This window comes from Bubalus bubalis, chromosome 2 (assembly GCF_019923935.1).
Source record: "Bubalus bubalis isolate 160015118507 breed Murrah chromosome 2, NDDB_SH_1, whole genome shotgun sequence".
Taxonomy (NCBI): Eukaryota; Metazoa; Chordata; class Mammalia; order Artiodactyla; family Bovidae; genus Bubalus; species Bubalus bubalis.
Genome location: NC_059158.1, coordinates 159,712,092 through 159,723,046, shown reverse-complemented (window position 1 = coordinate 159,723,046; position 10,955 = coordinate 159,712,092). Strand labels below are relative to the sequence as shown.

Here is a 10,955-nt window from a genome sequence, read left to right as displayed (position 1 = left end):
AGAAAGATGCAAAATCTCTGCTGGTCAGAAGCTGACCAAGTCTGAGTCTGTCGAGGGAGGGTTGGAGTGGGGAGAAGCCAATGTGGGGCCGGGTAGGCAGCTGGCAACCTAGGAGCTGAGGCTGGCGAGAGGGCCAAGGGCACTGGCGTTCTATCTGGTGGCAGCCAGGAGTCATCGTAGGGGCCTCAGAGGCAGAGGCAGGCCGGGGGTGGAGGGGTGGTGGTGGTGGTCAGAGAGAAGAGAGGACGTGGAAGGAGGAGGAAGAAGATCCAGGGAAGGAGGGGGGAGAGGGCTTTGCAGCAGTGAAAGCTGCTGGGAGCAGATAAGGCGGTACGGCAGCGGGAGGGATTAAAGCTCCGAGGGGCCGGGGCGGGGGCGGGGTGAGGGGAGGCGAGGAGGAGAGGGCTGAGGGCCGGACCCCGGGGCCCAGAAGATGAGTGCGGGAAACTAGGGCTGCGAGGGGGCAGGATTTAACCAGAGACCAGACGTGGTCGTCGCCTGGTTGAGGAGTGCGGAGAGGACGGAGTCCTCCTGCTCATCTCTACTGAGGTGGGGGACTTTTCCGCCACTGATGGAGCCCCCATACGCTGCTCTCGGGGTAGCAGAGCTGAGTGGAGAGGGGCATTCCTTGGGAGTGGGAGGCTACTGAAGACTGCTGGGGAGGCGGGTGGCAGGGGCCGGCCCTGGGAGCCTCCGAGCTCTGATTAGAACTTGGACAGGACACGAAGCGCCTCCTTGAGGCGGCCAGTGGAAACCGTGTCACAAGGGACCTTGACCACAATCAAGGGTGCCCCGCCAGCCCACTGGGGGATGGAGACCCCCACTTACGTCCAGGGTGGCAAGGACCAGTGTTTCGGAGGGGGGATTTCTCTGTGGGTAAGGGCGTGGGCACGGAGAGGGATAGTGGCTTCTCCCAGCTCAAGCCTCAGACACGATGCCCCTTACCACCCGCCACCCACCTGTTCTGCAAACCTTCCTGAAGGGTGTCTGGGGAGGGAGAAATCCCTGATCCCTACGGACGAGGGCCGAGGGCGGTTCAGAGGTGGCCCGGGCGGAGAGGGGAGCCCGGAGGGAAGGAAGGGGAGGAGGCGGCGGAAGGGGCGAGGGCGGCGGGCGGGGCAGAGTAATTGCACGTTTGTCAGTTCTCCCGTCTCCGCGCACGAGGGAGCCTGTGTGGCGGTGGGTGTAGCTTCGCCTCCAGGAGTCTGTGTGTCTGTTGGCAGAGGTGTCAGTGTGTCTGTCTCAGGGGGTCTGGGCTCTCCCTGGCCCCCCCGCCCCCACGTCGTGTTTTGGGGAGCGCGGCTCTGGGCACACCCAGCTGTGCTCCGTGCTGATGCGGCAGATGTGGCGGGGCCCCAGCTGTGCCGGCTTCCCGGAGAGGGGGAGGGGCTGCAATCTGCTCCCCCGATAATGGCTGCTAAGTGCCAGGGGGAGGGGATGGAGACGGGGGTGGGAAGGAGGCCCGGTCCCCGCCGCACCCCACGCTGGCCGGCCTCCCCCCAATCTGTGTTCTTGGCTCGGCCTCTTCCCCCTGGCTGGCTCCTGAAGCCCGTCCAAATTTCTCTCCACGCTCAGTCCCCTCAGTCCCCGTCCCCAGCTCTCCTGTCACCCCATCCAGCTTGGTGCCAGGGACCCGCCCCCACCCCCCCACCCGGCCCCCAGCTCGCTCCCCCTCGCTGATTTTACAGAATAATCTTTTTATGGAAACGGGGGGGGGAAAAAAAGCGCTAATGGCAGAAGCGCACCCCTCCCCCGCATCCCTCCCCCCACCATCCCATACTTCCCACCCCAGTTCCCTCCGTTCTCCCCAGGGGCCAGCACCCTCCTACCCCTACAGGGCCAATGAGGTCCCAGAGGTAGTGAAGGGGCATCCCAGCGCTCTCCCCTCAGGAGGCCGGACACTCCCACCGGACATTCCCACGTGCTGGGTCCTGGGACGTTCTCTTAGGGGTGGAGGGGGACTAGGCCCCTCCCAGACAGACTAGGCTTGAAGAGAGTGGAGAGCAATCGAACTTCTCTCCTTAGAAGCCCCCTCTGCACCTAAGCACATAGACAACAGTGACCTGCTCTGCCTGGGGCAGGGGGGCACACCACAGAGACCTCAGCTTCACTAGCCCCCTCCACTTTTAACACTGCCCCTGCCCCCACCCCCACTAGGCCCAGGAGGGGGTTCCTGGGGGCCAGGGCCTGACACAGACTTATTGGATTTCACGGTGTTTTGCTGAGAAAATAATTAAATTATCATATTTATGATGAAGCTGCCATGGCCTCTGCCAACCACTCGGAACAGAAGGGTCAGGACTGGGGGTGGAGAGAAAGGGACAGGGCCCCTGGCCTCATGGCCCACCCCTCTCCCAGCCCTCCCTCAGGGGCTGACCCCAGCCTAGAGGAGCCATCTGCAGCCCCCTGCGGACCCCACGCAGAGGCGACAGAAGGTCCGGCCTGGAGAAAAGAGACTGGAGGGACCAGGAGTGGGAACGAGGCAAGAAGCTGAGTCAAGGCAGACTGTATTGTAGATCAGGAGTGCTGAAACCCCCAGGTTGTTTCACAGGTGCTCTGACTCCGCCTGCAGGGGCCTCCAGGGGCTGGGAGGTCACACCTAGCCCAATCCCCAGGTCAGCCTCAGCCCAGCCCCGCCCCCCCACCCCTCCTCCAAGAAAGCACATCTTTCTAACTGCCCAGCTCCAAAGCTCTGAAATCCTGGGCTTTGATAAAGGCCCTGGCACCCTGCTGCCTGCCACCCCTGCCGGCTGCCAGGACCCCCTCCTCCCTCCCACCCACGCCCTGCCCCCCCCCCCCCCAGTCTCTTCGGGTAATTAGATTCCTCTCAATTAGCAGATTACGATCATTACCAGCTCATCTAGCAACTAAGCTCTGCACCCACAGCTGGGGAAAGTGGGGGGGGGGCACTAGGAGGGGCACACGGGGGTCATGGGTGAACACACCAGAGAGAGCTGGGTTTCTCTGGGGCTTCAGGAATGTGGAAGGAAGACTGAGGACCCTCCACCTACCCACCCACCTGCCCGAAGAGGGCAGAGCCAGAGTGTGGGAGGTGGCCAGGGCTCCTCCCCTCCCAGAATGGAGTAGCTCCCACTGTGCTTCTGGAGAGAAAGGCAGCAGCTCAGGCCCATCCTGCCTGCCAGGGACGAGAAGACAAGAGATCCGGCCTCGGGCAGGGGAGAATACCCCCATCCCGCCAAAAGCCAAGTTGGGAGTAGATGGAGCTGGCAAAGTGTAAAGCGGGCCGGGACTGGGCAGGAACCAAAGAGACTGGACACCAGGTGATCCAACCTTGGGCCCTGGGCTCCCAGGCCCAATTCCCATGCCTGCCGCCTGCACCCCACTGGCCAACTGAAATCCCTCCCCCTTCCCCTTGGAACCCTTACACTCCAGAGCCTGAGCCAGGCCCAGTGAAGGGGAACAGGGAGCCAGCATCTGGGTGAAGGCAGGGCCTGCGGGCTAGGAGCCTGGAGGGCCTTCCTCCAGAGCGGCAGAGAGGCTGAGGCTGTAGGAGGGGGAAATTTACCAGGGCTCCAGATTCATTATTCATGAGCCCGCAGCAACAACTCCAATTTAAATGCTAATGTGGGGGGGCCTGACTTAGCTGCCCCCCTTCCACCATCACCCCCGGCCCAGGCACAAGCGGAGTCCATGCTGGCTCCAGGGTTCACCCGGGTTTATTAGGGAGTGGAGAGGGAGGCCACGCGTCCTCCAACCACCCACGTTGCTCCCTGCAAGTGCGCATGTGGAGAGCCTGCCTGGACAGAGGCTGGCCACACAGGCAGGCAGGAGCCTCAGGGAGGCAGATGGGAGTTCAGGGGGGCCTTCTGGCAGGCCCCCTCAAAGGATGATCTGGTTGGTGAAGCTGCGGCTCAGCTCCTTGTGTGGCAGAACAATGGAGTTCAGGATGAGCACCTCGGCAGGGATCCGGACGCGGCAGCCTGCAGTGTGGACCAGGGCACCAGGGAGAAGCCGTGGGGAGGGGAGGTGAGGGGCAATGAGCTGGGGGCCACCGCCATCTGGGGGTGGGGGGACCCCTCCCTGCCCATCTGTGCCCCCTGCGACTCACACAGGACCTGACACACAGCAGACACTGGGTAAATGTTTGCTCAAGGAATACACACACACAGACACACGGGCACACAAACGCTCCCAGGGCATGGCCATCACCTGTGGAAGTTTCTCGCAGCCCAGCACCCCGGGAAGCATACCTAGGATAGTGATGGCAGGCAGCAGCTTCCCGTCCCTGAACAGGCTCTCACTGTCCATGTGGGCTCGGGGGTCGTTGGGATTGGGGTCATTGGGGGTACCCTCCACGCGGGCCCAGCGCCCCACGGTGCTCCCCCAGCCCACGATGCTGTGCAGAACACACGTGTGCTCCTGACAAACAGCACGAAGGGAGTGAGGGGCCAGATGCAGAGCCCATGGGGTGCACTCCTCCACTTGGCCTCTGGGGGTGCCACGTGGGCAGCGTGGGCCTGGGTGCCTACCTGCAGTGTGGCTCCGTGGAGGACGATGCTCTCTCGGAGCCGCACGCCCTCACCTATGGTCACCCCCTCCCCGATGGAGACGTTGGGGCCCAACTGTGGAGAAAGCACAACCATAGGCCTTGGAGGGCCCCAAATCCAGTCCCCTCACAGAACAGATAAAGGGGAAGGGACCTGCTTGAGGCCACCCTACAAGCCGTGCACAAAGGAGAGACCCCACCCTGAGCTCGGGAGAATCTGTACCGGCCTACCATCCTGATGGCCACCTCCCTTCCTCCCTTCCTCTGGGCTGGGCCACTGCTTACCACCGCCGACGGGGCCACCTTAGCAGTCGGGTGGATGTAAACATTTCCTAGAAGCAGAAGAAAGGACTGGGAGCAAATGCCCCTAAACCACACCTGGTTCAGGGAGTGTGGGACTGAGACTTCACCTCTGGATCTGTGACCAGGAGTCACAGCTCAGAGGGGAGGAGGGCTGAGCTGGGGAGCAAAGGTTATGGATTGGGGCAGGATGGGTACCTCGAATCCGTGGACCCCCTGGCGTGTGTTTGGCCAGGCGTTCTGGGTGAGTGAGCTGGTACTGGCTCAGATAGAGGCGGGAGGCATAGAGGGCTGAGCTGGGGGCCAGAAAGTGGAACGGGGGCTCAGGGGCCAGTAGGGCCTGCGCCCACTGCCCCAAAGTCTCAGATGACCCAACCACCCCATCAGAGGCCGCTCCTATACCCTGCGGACTTGATCTGGCTCCAGATCCCGTCAGTGAGGTGCACGTAGATCTGGCCCTGCCCGGCCAGGGCGGAGAATACATCCTGCTCCAGGCGGATGGTACCTGCCCCGGGCCATAGGCCTAAAGAGTCCTCCCTGGCACAGAGGGAGAGATGCTGACATCAGTTCCCCAGCTGAGCCCGACTGGGGGCCAACACAATCTCCTGGGGACAGGGATCAGAGAGAATCCTATCACCTCTCCAGGTCTGGTCAGATCTGCTCCAGAGGGATGCTCACATCTCAGGAAGCTCTCCTATCACCCTCGCACACATCACCTGCCTCTCTCCACCCTCACCCTCCGAGTTGCTATGTCCCCAGGCACAGACCTGCTGCCCATCCTGCCCTACATCCAGAGGGAGTTTGACCAGACCTAGGTTCTCCCCACTTTTCCCATTCTCCCCGCCATCCGCCCTCCCTCTCAACTGGATGGAATGAAACACAGACAGACTCACCCCAGAGGAAGGCAGCTGGTGAGGGCAGAGACAGTCACAGAAAGAGAGGGAGAGAGAGAGAGAGAGAGAGAGATGGTGGAGATGCCAGCTCAGCAGAAACAGAGAGGCCAGGAGAGATGGAGAGAAAAGCAGAGAGATGGGTGGGAGTGAGAAGATGGTGATGCGTGAATGAGGCATGAGATGGGAGATGGGCAGGGGAGGAGAGAATGAAGGCAGGGATCCACAGAAGGAGCAGGTCCCAGCCTAGGACGACGACCCTGGGCTGTGGCTGATGGTGAACAGGGCTCCGGGGCACTGTGCTCCAGGGGGAGCCTGGGCCTGAGAGTATGGGTGTACACGCGCACGCACGTGTGCACACACACACACCTGTGTGCACCCATGTATGTGTGCTGCCGTCTGTTCGGAAAGGCATCTCTGGGACACTCAGGGCTTGAGAGAAATGGACCAGAAGGGGAGTGGGCAGGCAGTGACAGAAGAGGAACTGAGATGGATAAGGAAGAGGGACAGAATGAGGTTAGGAAGGGAGGGACAGGGAGGCTCAGCTGGAGATGACAAGTGGAGACAAGAAGGACAAGGAAGGTGAGCGGGTGGATGTGGAGCCTGCAGAGACTGGGGGGAAGTGGCGGGGGGGGGCCGTCTGTGACCAGGGGCACTTGGGGTCACAGGGTCATGGGGCCTGCCTCACAGTTGCCCATCCTGCTGATTTCGCTGGAAGACATCCCGGAGGGGTTTCAGGGCTTCTGGGGAAAAGAGGTAGATGCCGCAGTTGATGATGTCACTGACGAACGTGCTGGGCTTCTCCACATAGTGCAGGACCTGAGGACAGAGTAGGCTGGGGTTAGGGGAGGAGAGGCCACTGCCACCACCTCTAAGACCCCCTGAGCTCCAGGTCCTCCCTGCTGCCAGAGTGGTCTTACTGCAACGCAGACTGCCCCCGGCTGCTGGCCTTCACCTTCAAGGTAAGTCTGAACTACATGCCTTTCTCCTCCCCACTTCCCAGTGTTCCCAGAACACAACTCCATGCTATCTATCACATACCTGCTCTGGGAATGCCCCTTCCCATCTCTTCATCTGAAAAACTAGGCTTTCAAAACCCAGTGTGAGTCCACTCTGCCCCAGAGCTAGCTTCTCAGATCCGGGCACCCCTGACCTCTGGCCACACCTCACATAGCACTTGTATCATTTGTGATGGCTGGGTTTCCCACTAGTCTGAGATCCTTAGAAACAGGGATTGTCCTTCAGCTCTACTTCTCTTACACCTAGCTAGTGCCTAGCTCAAAACTTCAAAATAAAATTTATGCATGCACATGTGTGTATACATGTATTTTTAATACTAAAGCTGGAACAAATAAAAGGGGTATGTAAAAGTCAGGCTCAGGGAGCTTCACAAACAATAACAGAGACTCTCCGCCTTGCTGATTGTGCTCTGACTTCCGTAATTCTGGAGATGCTACGTGGCTTCCTGCCTCCGGGCCTTTGCTCATGCCAGTCCCTCTACATGCAATGCATTCCCATCTCTTTCATCTAAACAGATCTCCAGGTAGCCCTCCCCTCCCTTAGCCAGGCAAGGCTGGGTTGGGCCTCTTTTTGTGCTCTTGTAGCACCCCAATCATTTATCTGTGATGCCTTCACTCTCGCAATCTCTCTAGAAGGGGTACAAGATGAACGACCGAGGACATGCCCCACCTGTTTGACAAGAGTGGGGCCCACCCCAGAGTGGTGCAGCATTTCCAGAGGGGGAGTGGTTGGAGAATGATGACACACACAGGCCCTTCACCCCCTCCTCCCACGCCTGTCTCCTATCTCATGCCTCATTCACTCATCACCACATTCTCATTCCCAGAGCAAGCACCCAGCCAGCCCCCTCTCTGCTCTCACCTCATGCGTCTGTGGATTCTCCACAATGCAGCCATAGTTGAGGGACTGTGTCCTGTTAGCCTGAAAGACACACACAGAGACAGTGACCTGCTAGCTCCAGAGCAGCAGGGTCTATTTCCTCTGTCTTTCTTTCCCTCTCCTATCCTATAACACCCGGCATGCATCTCCACAGCAGACAGGGCTTCTGTCTGCAGCAAGGGTGAGAACTGACAGCTGCCGCCACCCCCTCACCCGCTCCCTGCGGCTGAGCAGCCAAAGGGCTTGGGATCTCCACCGCCATCTCCACTGCTCCTGGGGTTTCTGGCACAACTCCATCCTGACGCCCGTTCCCAGTCCAACCCCCTGGGCTGCCTCCCCGACACCCTGCATTCCAGAAACATTTCTGGATCACACCCCCTTGGCACCTTCCAGCCCCCCAGGGCCCCCTCACCGTGGTGCCAAGGAGCAAGAAAGGGTGTGGCTGGTGTCTGTGGACATCCAACATGGCGCTCAAGGGGAAGTCGGAGCAGACGTCAGCGTTGAGCACAAAGAAGGCTTCAGGGCCTCCAGCCAGGATCTGGTCCCGGAAATGGTAGAGACCACCCCCTGTGCCCAGGGGGGCAAATTCCTGCAGGTACCTGTCCCCAGGGACCCCAGGGCCAGCTCAGTGAGATCAGAAGAGACAGATATGAGGAGCCTGGGTAACTGACAACTCCTGCTCCCAGAGGTGCACCTGCCCGCGGTCCACAGAGAAACTCAATAAACTCAGGGATTCACAGATGCCCCAATAAGAATCCTCCTAGTGTGTGAGGTGAAGTCCAGTGGATGGACCCCACTCCCGAGAACCAGAAGTTTAGGGCACTGCCCCCCAACCCCCACACCACCCATGGGCACAAACACCTGATGGGAAGGTTAAACTCCTGCTGGGCAGCTTCCAGGAACCGGGTAAGGGGCTCATCAGGCTGGTAGAAGCCAATGAGCAGAATCTCCTGCATCCCAGGGACCTGGGCATAAAGGAAGAGGATGGAAGAAAAAAATATCTGATAGGAAAGAATGAAAACGGGGAGAAATCCCGGGAGCTGGCCACGAAGTCTGGAGACCACAGTTTCCTTTTCAGCTGTGAGCCCCTGGGCACCCACTTTACCACTCTGGCCTGTTTCCTCCTCTGGACAATGAGGAAGTTTGGAGAAAGTCTCAGTCCCTGATGTTTTCATCTTTTATTATCCTATTATCCCCTGACCTCTCACATCTGAATTGGGGCTCACCCTAGGGAAGATTTTGCCTACCAAGCTGTGTTAAAGAATAACCCATTCATTCCCCGCACCCCATATTTATTATCTGTCAATCTGAGCTTGAGGATATAATTTATCAAGTGCCTATACTATACTAGGCACTTTACAAACACGATTGCAAGCTTTGCCACCTCACAAAGCAGGTCTAATCATCTCCGTTTTTACAAATAAGGAAACTAAGGCTCAGAAAGACTAGGAAATTTGCTCATGTTCTTACAGCAAGTAGAAACTAGATTCAAATAAAACCCTGCCTGCTTCAATACCAAAAGCAATAAAGAAATTAGCTCCTCAGTGAGCAAAGGTATGAGTTCTGTGCTTTGCTATCATTAAGGTTCCCCCAGCTACAGCGTTCAATTGTCTCTAAGATTTTTGCCTGATCTCACATTTCATGCTTTAAAAATAGGAGCAGAATCTGAGCACGAGGCCAGATGAGAGACTAGGTTAGGGGAAGACAGGAGGGCATCCGTACAGAACAACTCCAGGGGTCAACATCCACATTTTCATTTGTAAATGGTGGTCCCTGAAGTTATGCCTTGTGGGAAAGTCATGGTTGGAAAAGGGGGAAATATGGATGAAGGAGATGAGCAGGAAGTGAAGTGGGAGAGAGCCTATGGGGTTACCTGGGCACAAGCCTCAATATGGTGCTGGATCATAGGCACCCCCGCCACAGGAAACAGGGGTTTGGGCACCTCAAATGACAAAGGCCTGAAGCGAGTCCCTGGGAGAGGAGAAAGAAGCACATTTCAGCTTCCTGCCTCCTTCTGCACCCACCCAGTCAACCACTTCAGCCCAACCTCCTCCCCTCATTCCCCTGGCTCCTCACCCTTTTGAGGGCCTCCAATCAGGATCACAGCTTTGAGCATGATGGCGATTGCTACCTAAACCTCAAATCCCAACAGAGAAGTCAGGCTCAGATCTCACACCTCAACCCAGGAACCTGATTCATATCCTAACTAGGCCCCAAACCCCAAATAGTAACACTTAGCCCTCTCCAAGGATGTAAATCCAAAGTTCAATATGCACCTGCCCAGGACACAACACCTCATATATTTCACACAACTCAAATCCCAGCCCAGACTCCAGCTGGCCTTCAAACCCCACAATGAATCCACCCAAATTCTGAAATTCACACCCCACAATTTGACCCCTAACAGTCTTCTCTCTGGCCACAGATTCAGCAAACCCAGAAACTCAACAAGTGACACCCTTCTCAGATCTCAAACCTCAAGAAACCTAAACTCCAAACCCATCAATTCCCAATTGTTGCATCCTGACTAGATCTTAAGCCCTGTACCCCAACAGTGAACCCTGAATATTGAACCTCATACCCGGAGTCCCAAATATCTAACTACAATCCTAAGAATGGCTCCCAAGTACTGAACTAACACTGATGCGTATATAATGCATCCCAAATTCAATTTAAAATAAACCTATATAGGCTGAACCTGAATCCTAAAACTAACCTCTAGGTGATGAACCCTGAATCAAAAGACAGATTCCTTTAGCGTCCCAAACACCGAACCTACCAAGCCCTGAGCACCGATACTGACGACAAGTACTGAATCTCTGGATTCGGAGAACTGATTGTTGACCCTCTGAACCCCACAACTGACTAATAAATCCTAGCCTCGCGCAGCCAGAGATTGTGGTACCAACACAAGAGCGTTAGGGCGGAGAGCCAGTCGAGACCTCCGAGCCGCTCTCGGTCTACCGTCCTCTGCCCGCTAATCCTTTCGGCACCCCTCCATCAGCTCCCTTTACCACTAGTCCCCTTTCGCCAGATCTGTCGCCCGCTACTGCTCGCTCCTTCCGCGCACGTGTCTTCTCGCAACTCGCGAGAACTCCGCAGAGTCTGCCGGGAATTGTAGTTCTTAACTATCCTCTTACTTTCTACCAAGAGCCAGGAGGTGAGATTTATGGGAGAGCACGGGGGCCTGGCCAAGGAATCTAGTGGGCCGGATCCAAATTAGAAGAATGAGCCTGAGAAACTGAGATTGGAATTTAAGATTAGGCCCTGAGCTGTCTGGGAAAAGGCCTAGGGTTATCAGCCAAAGCAGAAAGCCAAGTCCCAGGGAAGAGCGAGGCTAGAGACCTGAGGGAGTGTGG

General features: G+C 57.5%; 1 protein-coding gene across 9 annotated transcripts; it reads right to left on the bottom strand.

Annotated features, from left to right (window-relative positions):
- Nucleotides 1-3,659: 3,659 nt before the first annotated feature.
- On the bottom strand, nt 3,660-10,689 carry GMPPA (GDP-mannose pyrophosphorylase A). Of its 9 annotated transcripts, none has more exons than XM_044937861.2 (14): nt 10,611-10,689; nt 9,673-9,733; nt 9,470-9,567; nt 8,458-8,561; nt 8,009-8,195; nt 7,579-7,638; nt 6,386-6,516; nt 5,701-5,715; nt 5,210-5,344; nt 5,006-5,103; nt 4,793-4,839; nt 4,491-4,583; nt 4,212-4,380; nt 3,660-3,941 (listed from the first exon to the last, which is right to left on the bottom strand). In XM_044937861.2, exons 2-14 carry the CDS (start codon nt 9,710-9,712, stop codon nt 3,841-3,843), a joined length of 1,278 nt encoding a protein of 425 aa, XP_044793796.2. In that variant the 5' UTR covers nt 9,713-9,733; nt 10,611-10,689; the 3' UTR covers nt 3,660-3,840. The 9 variants fall into 9 exon arrangements, with proteins under 9 accessions (XP_044793796.2, XP_044793793.2, XP_044793794.2 ...); XM_044937858.2 differs by having other exon boundaries at nt 10,313-10,642; XM_044937859.2 differs by having other exon boundaries at nt 9,673-9,727; nt 10,376-10,642.
- Nucleotides 10,690-10,955: the final 266 nt, after the last annotated feature.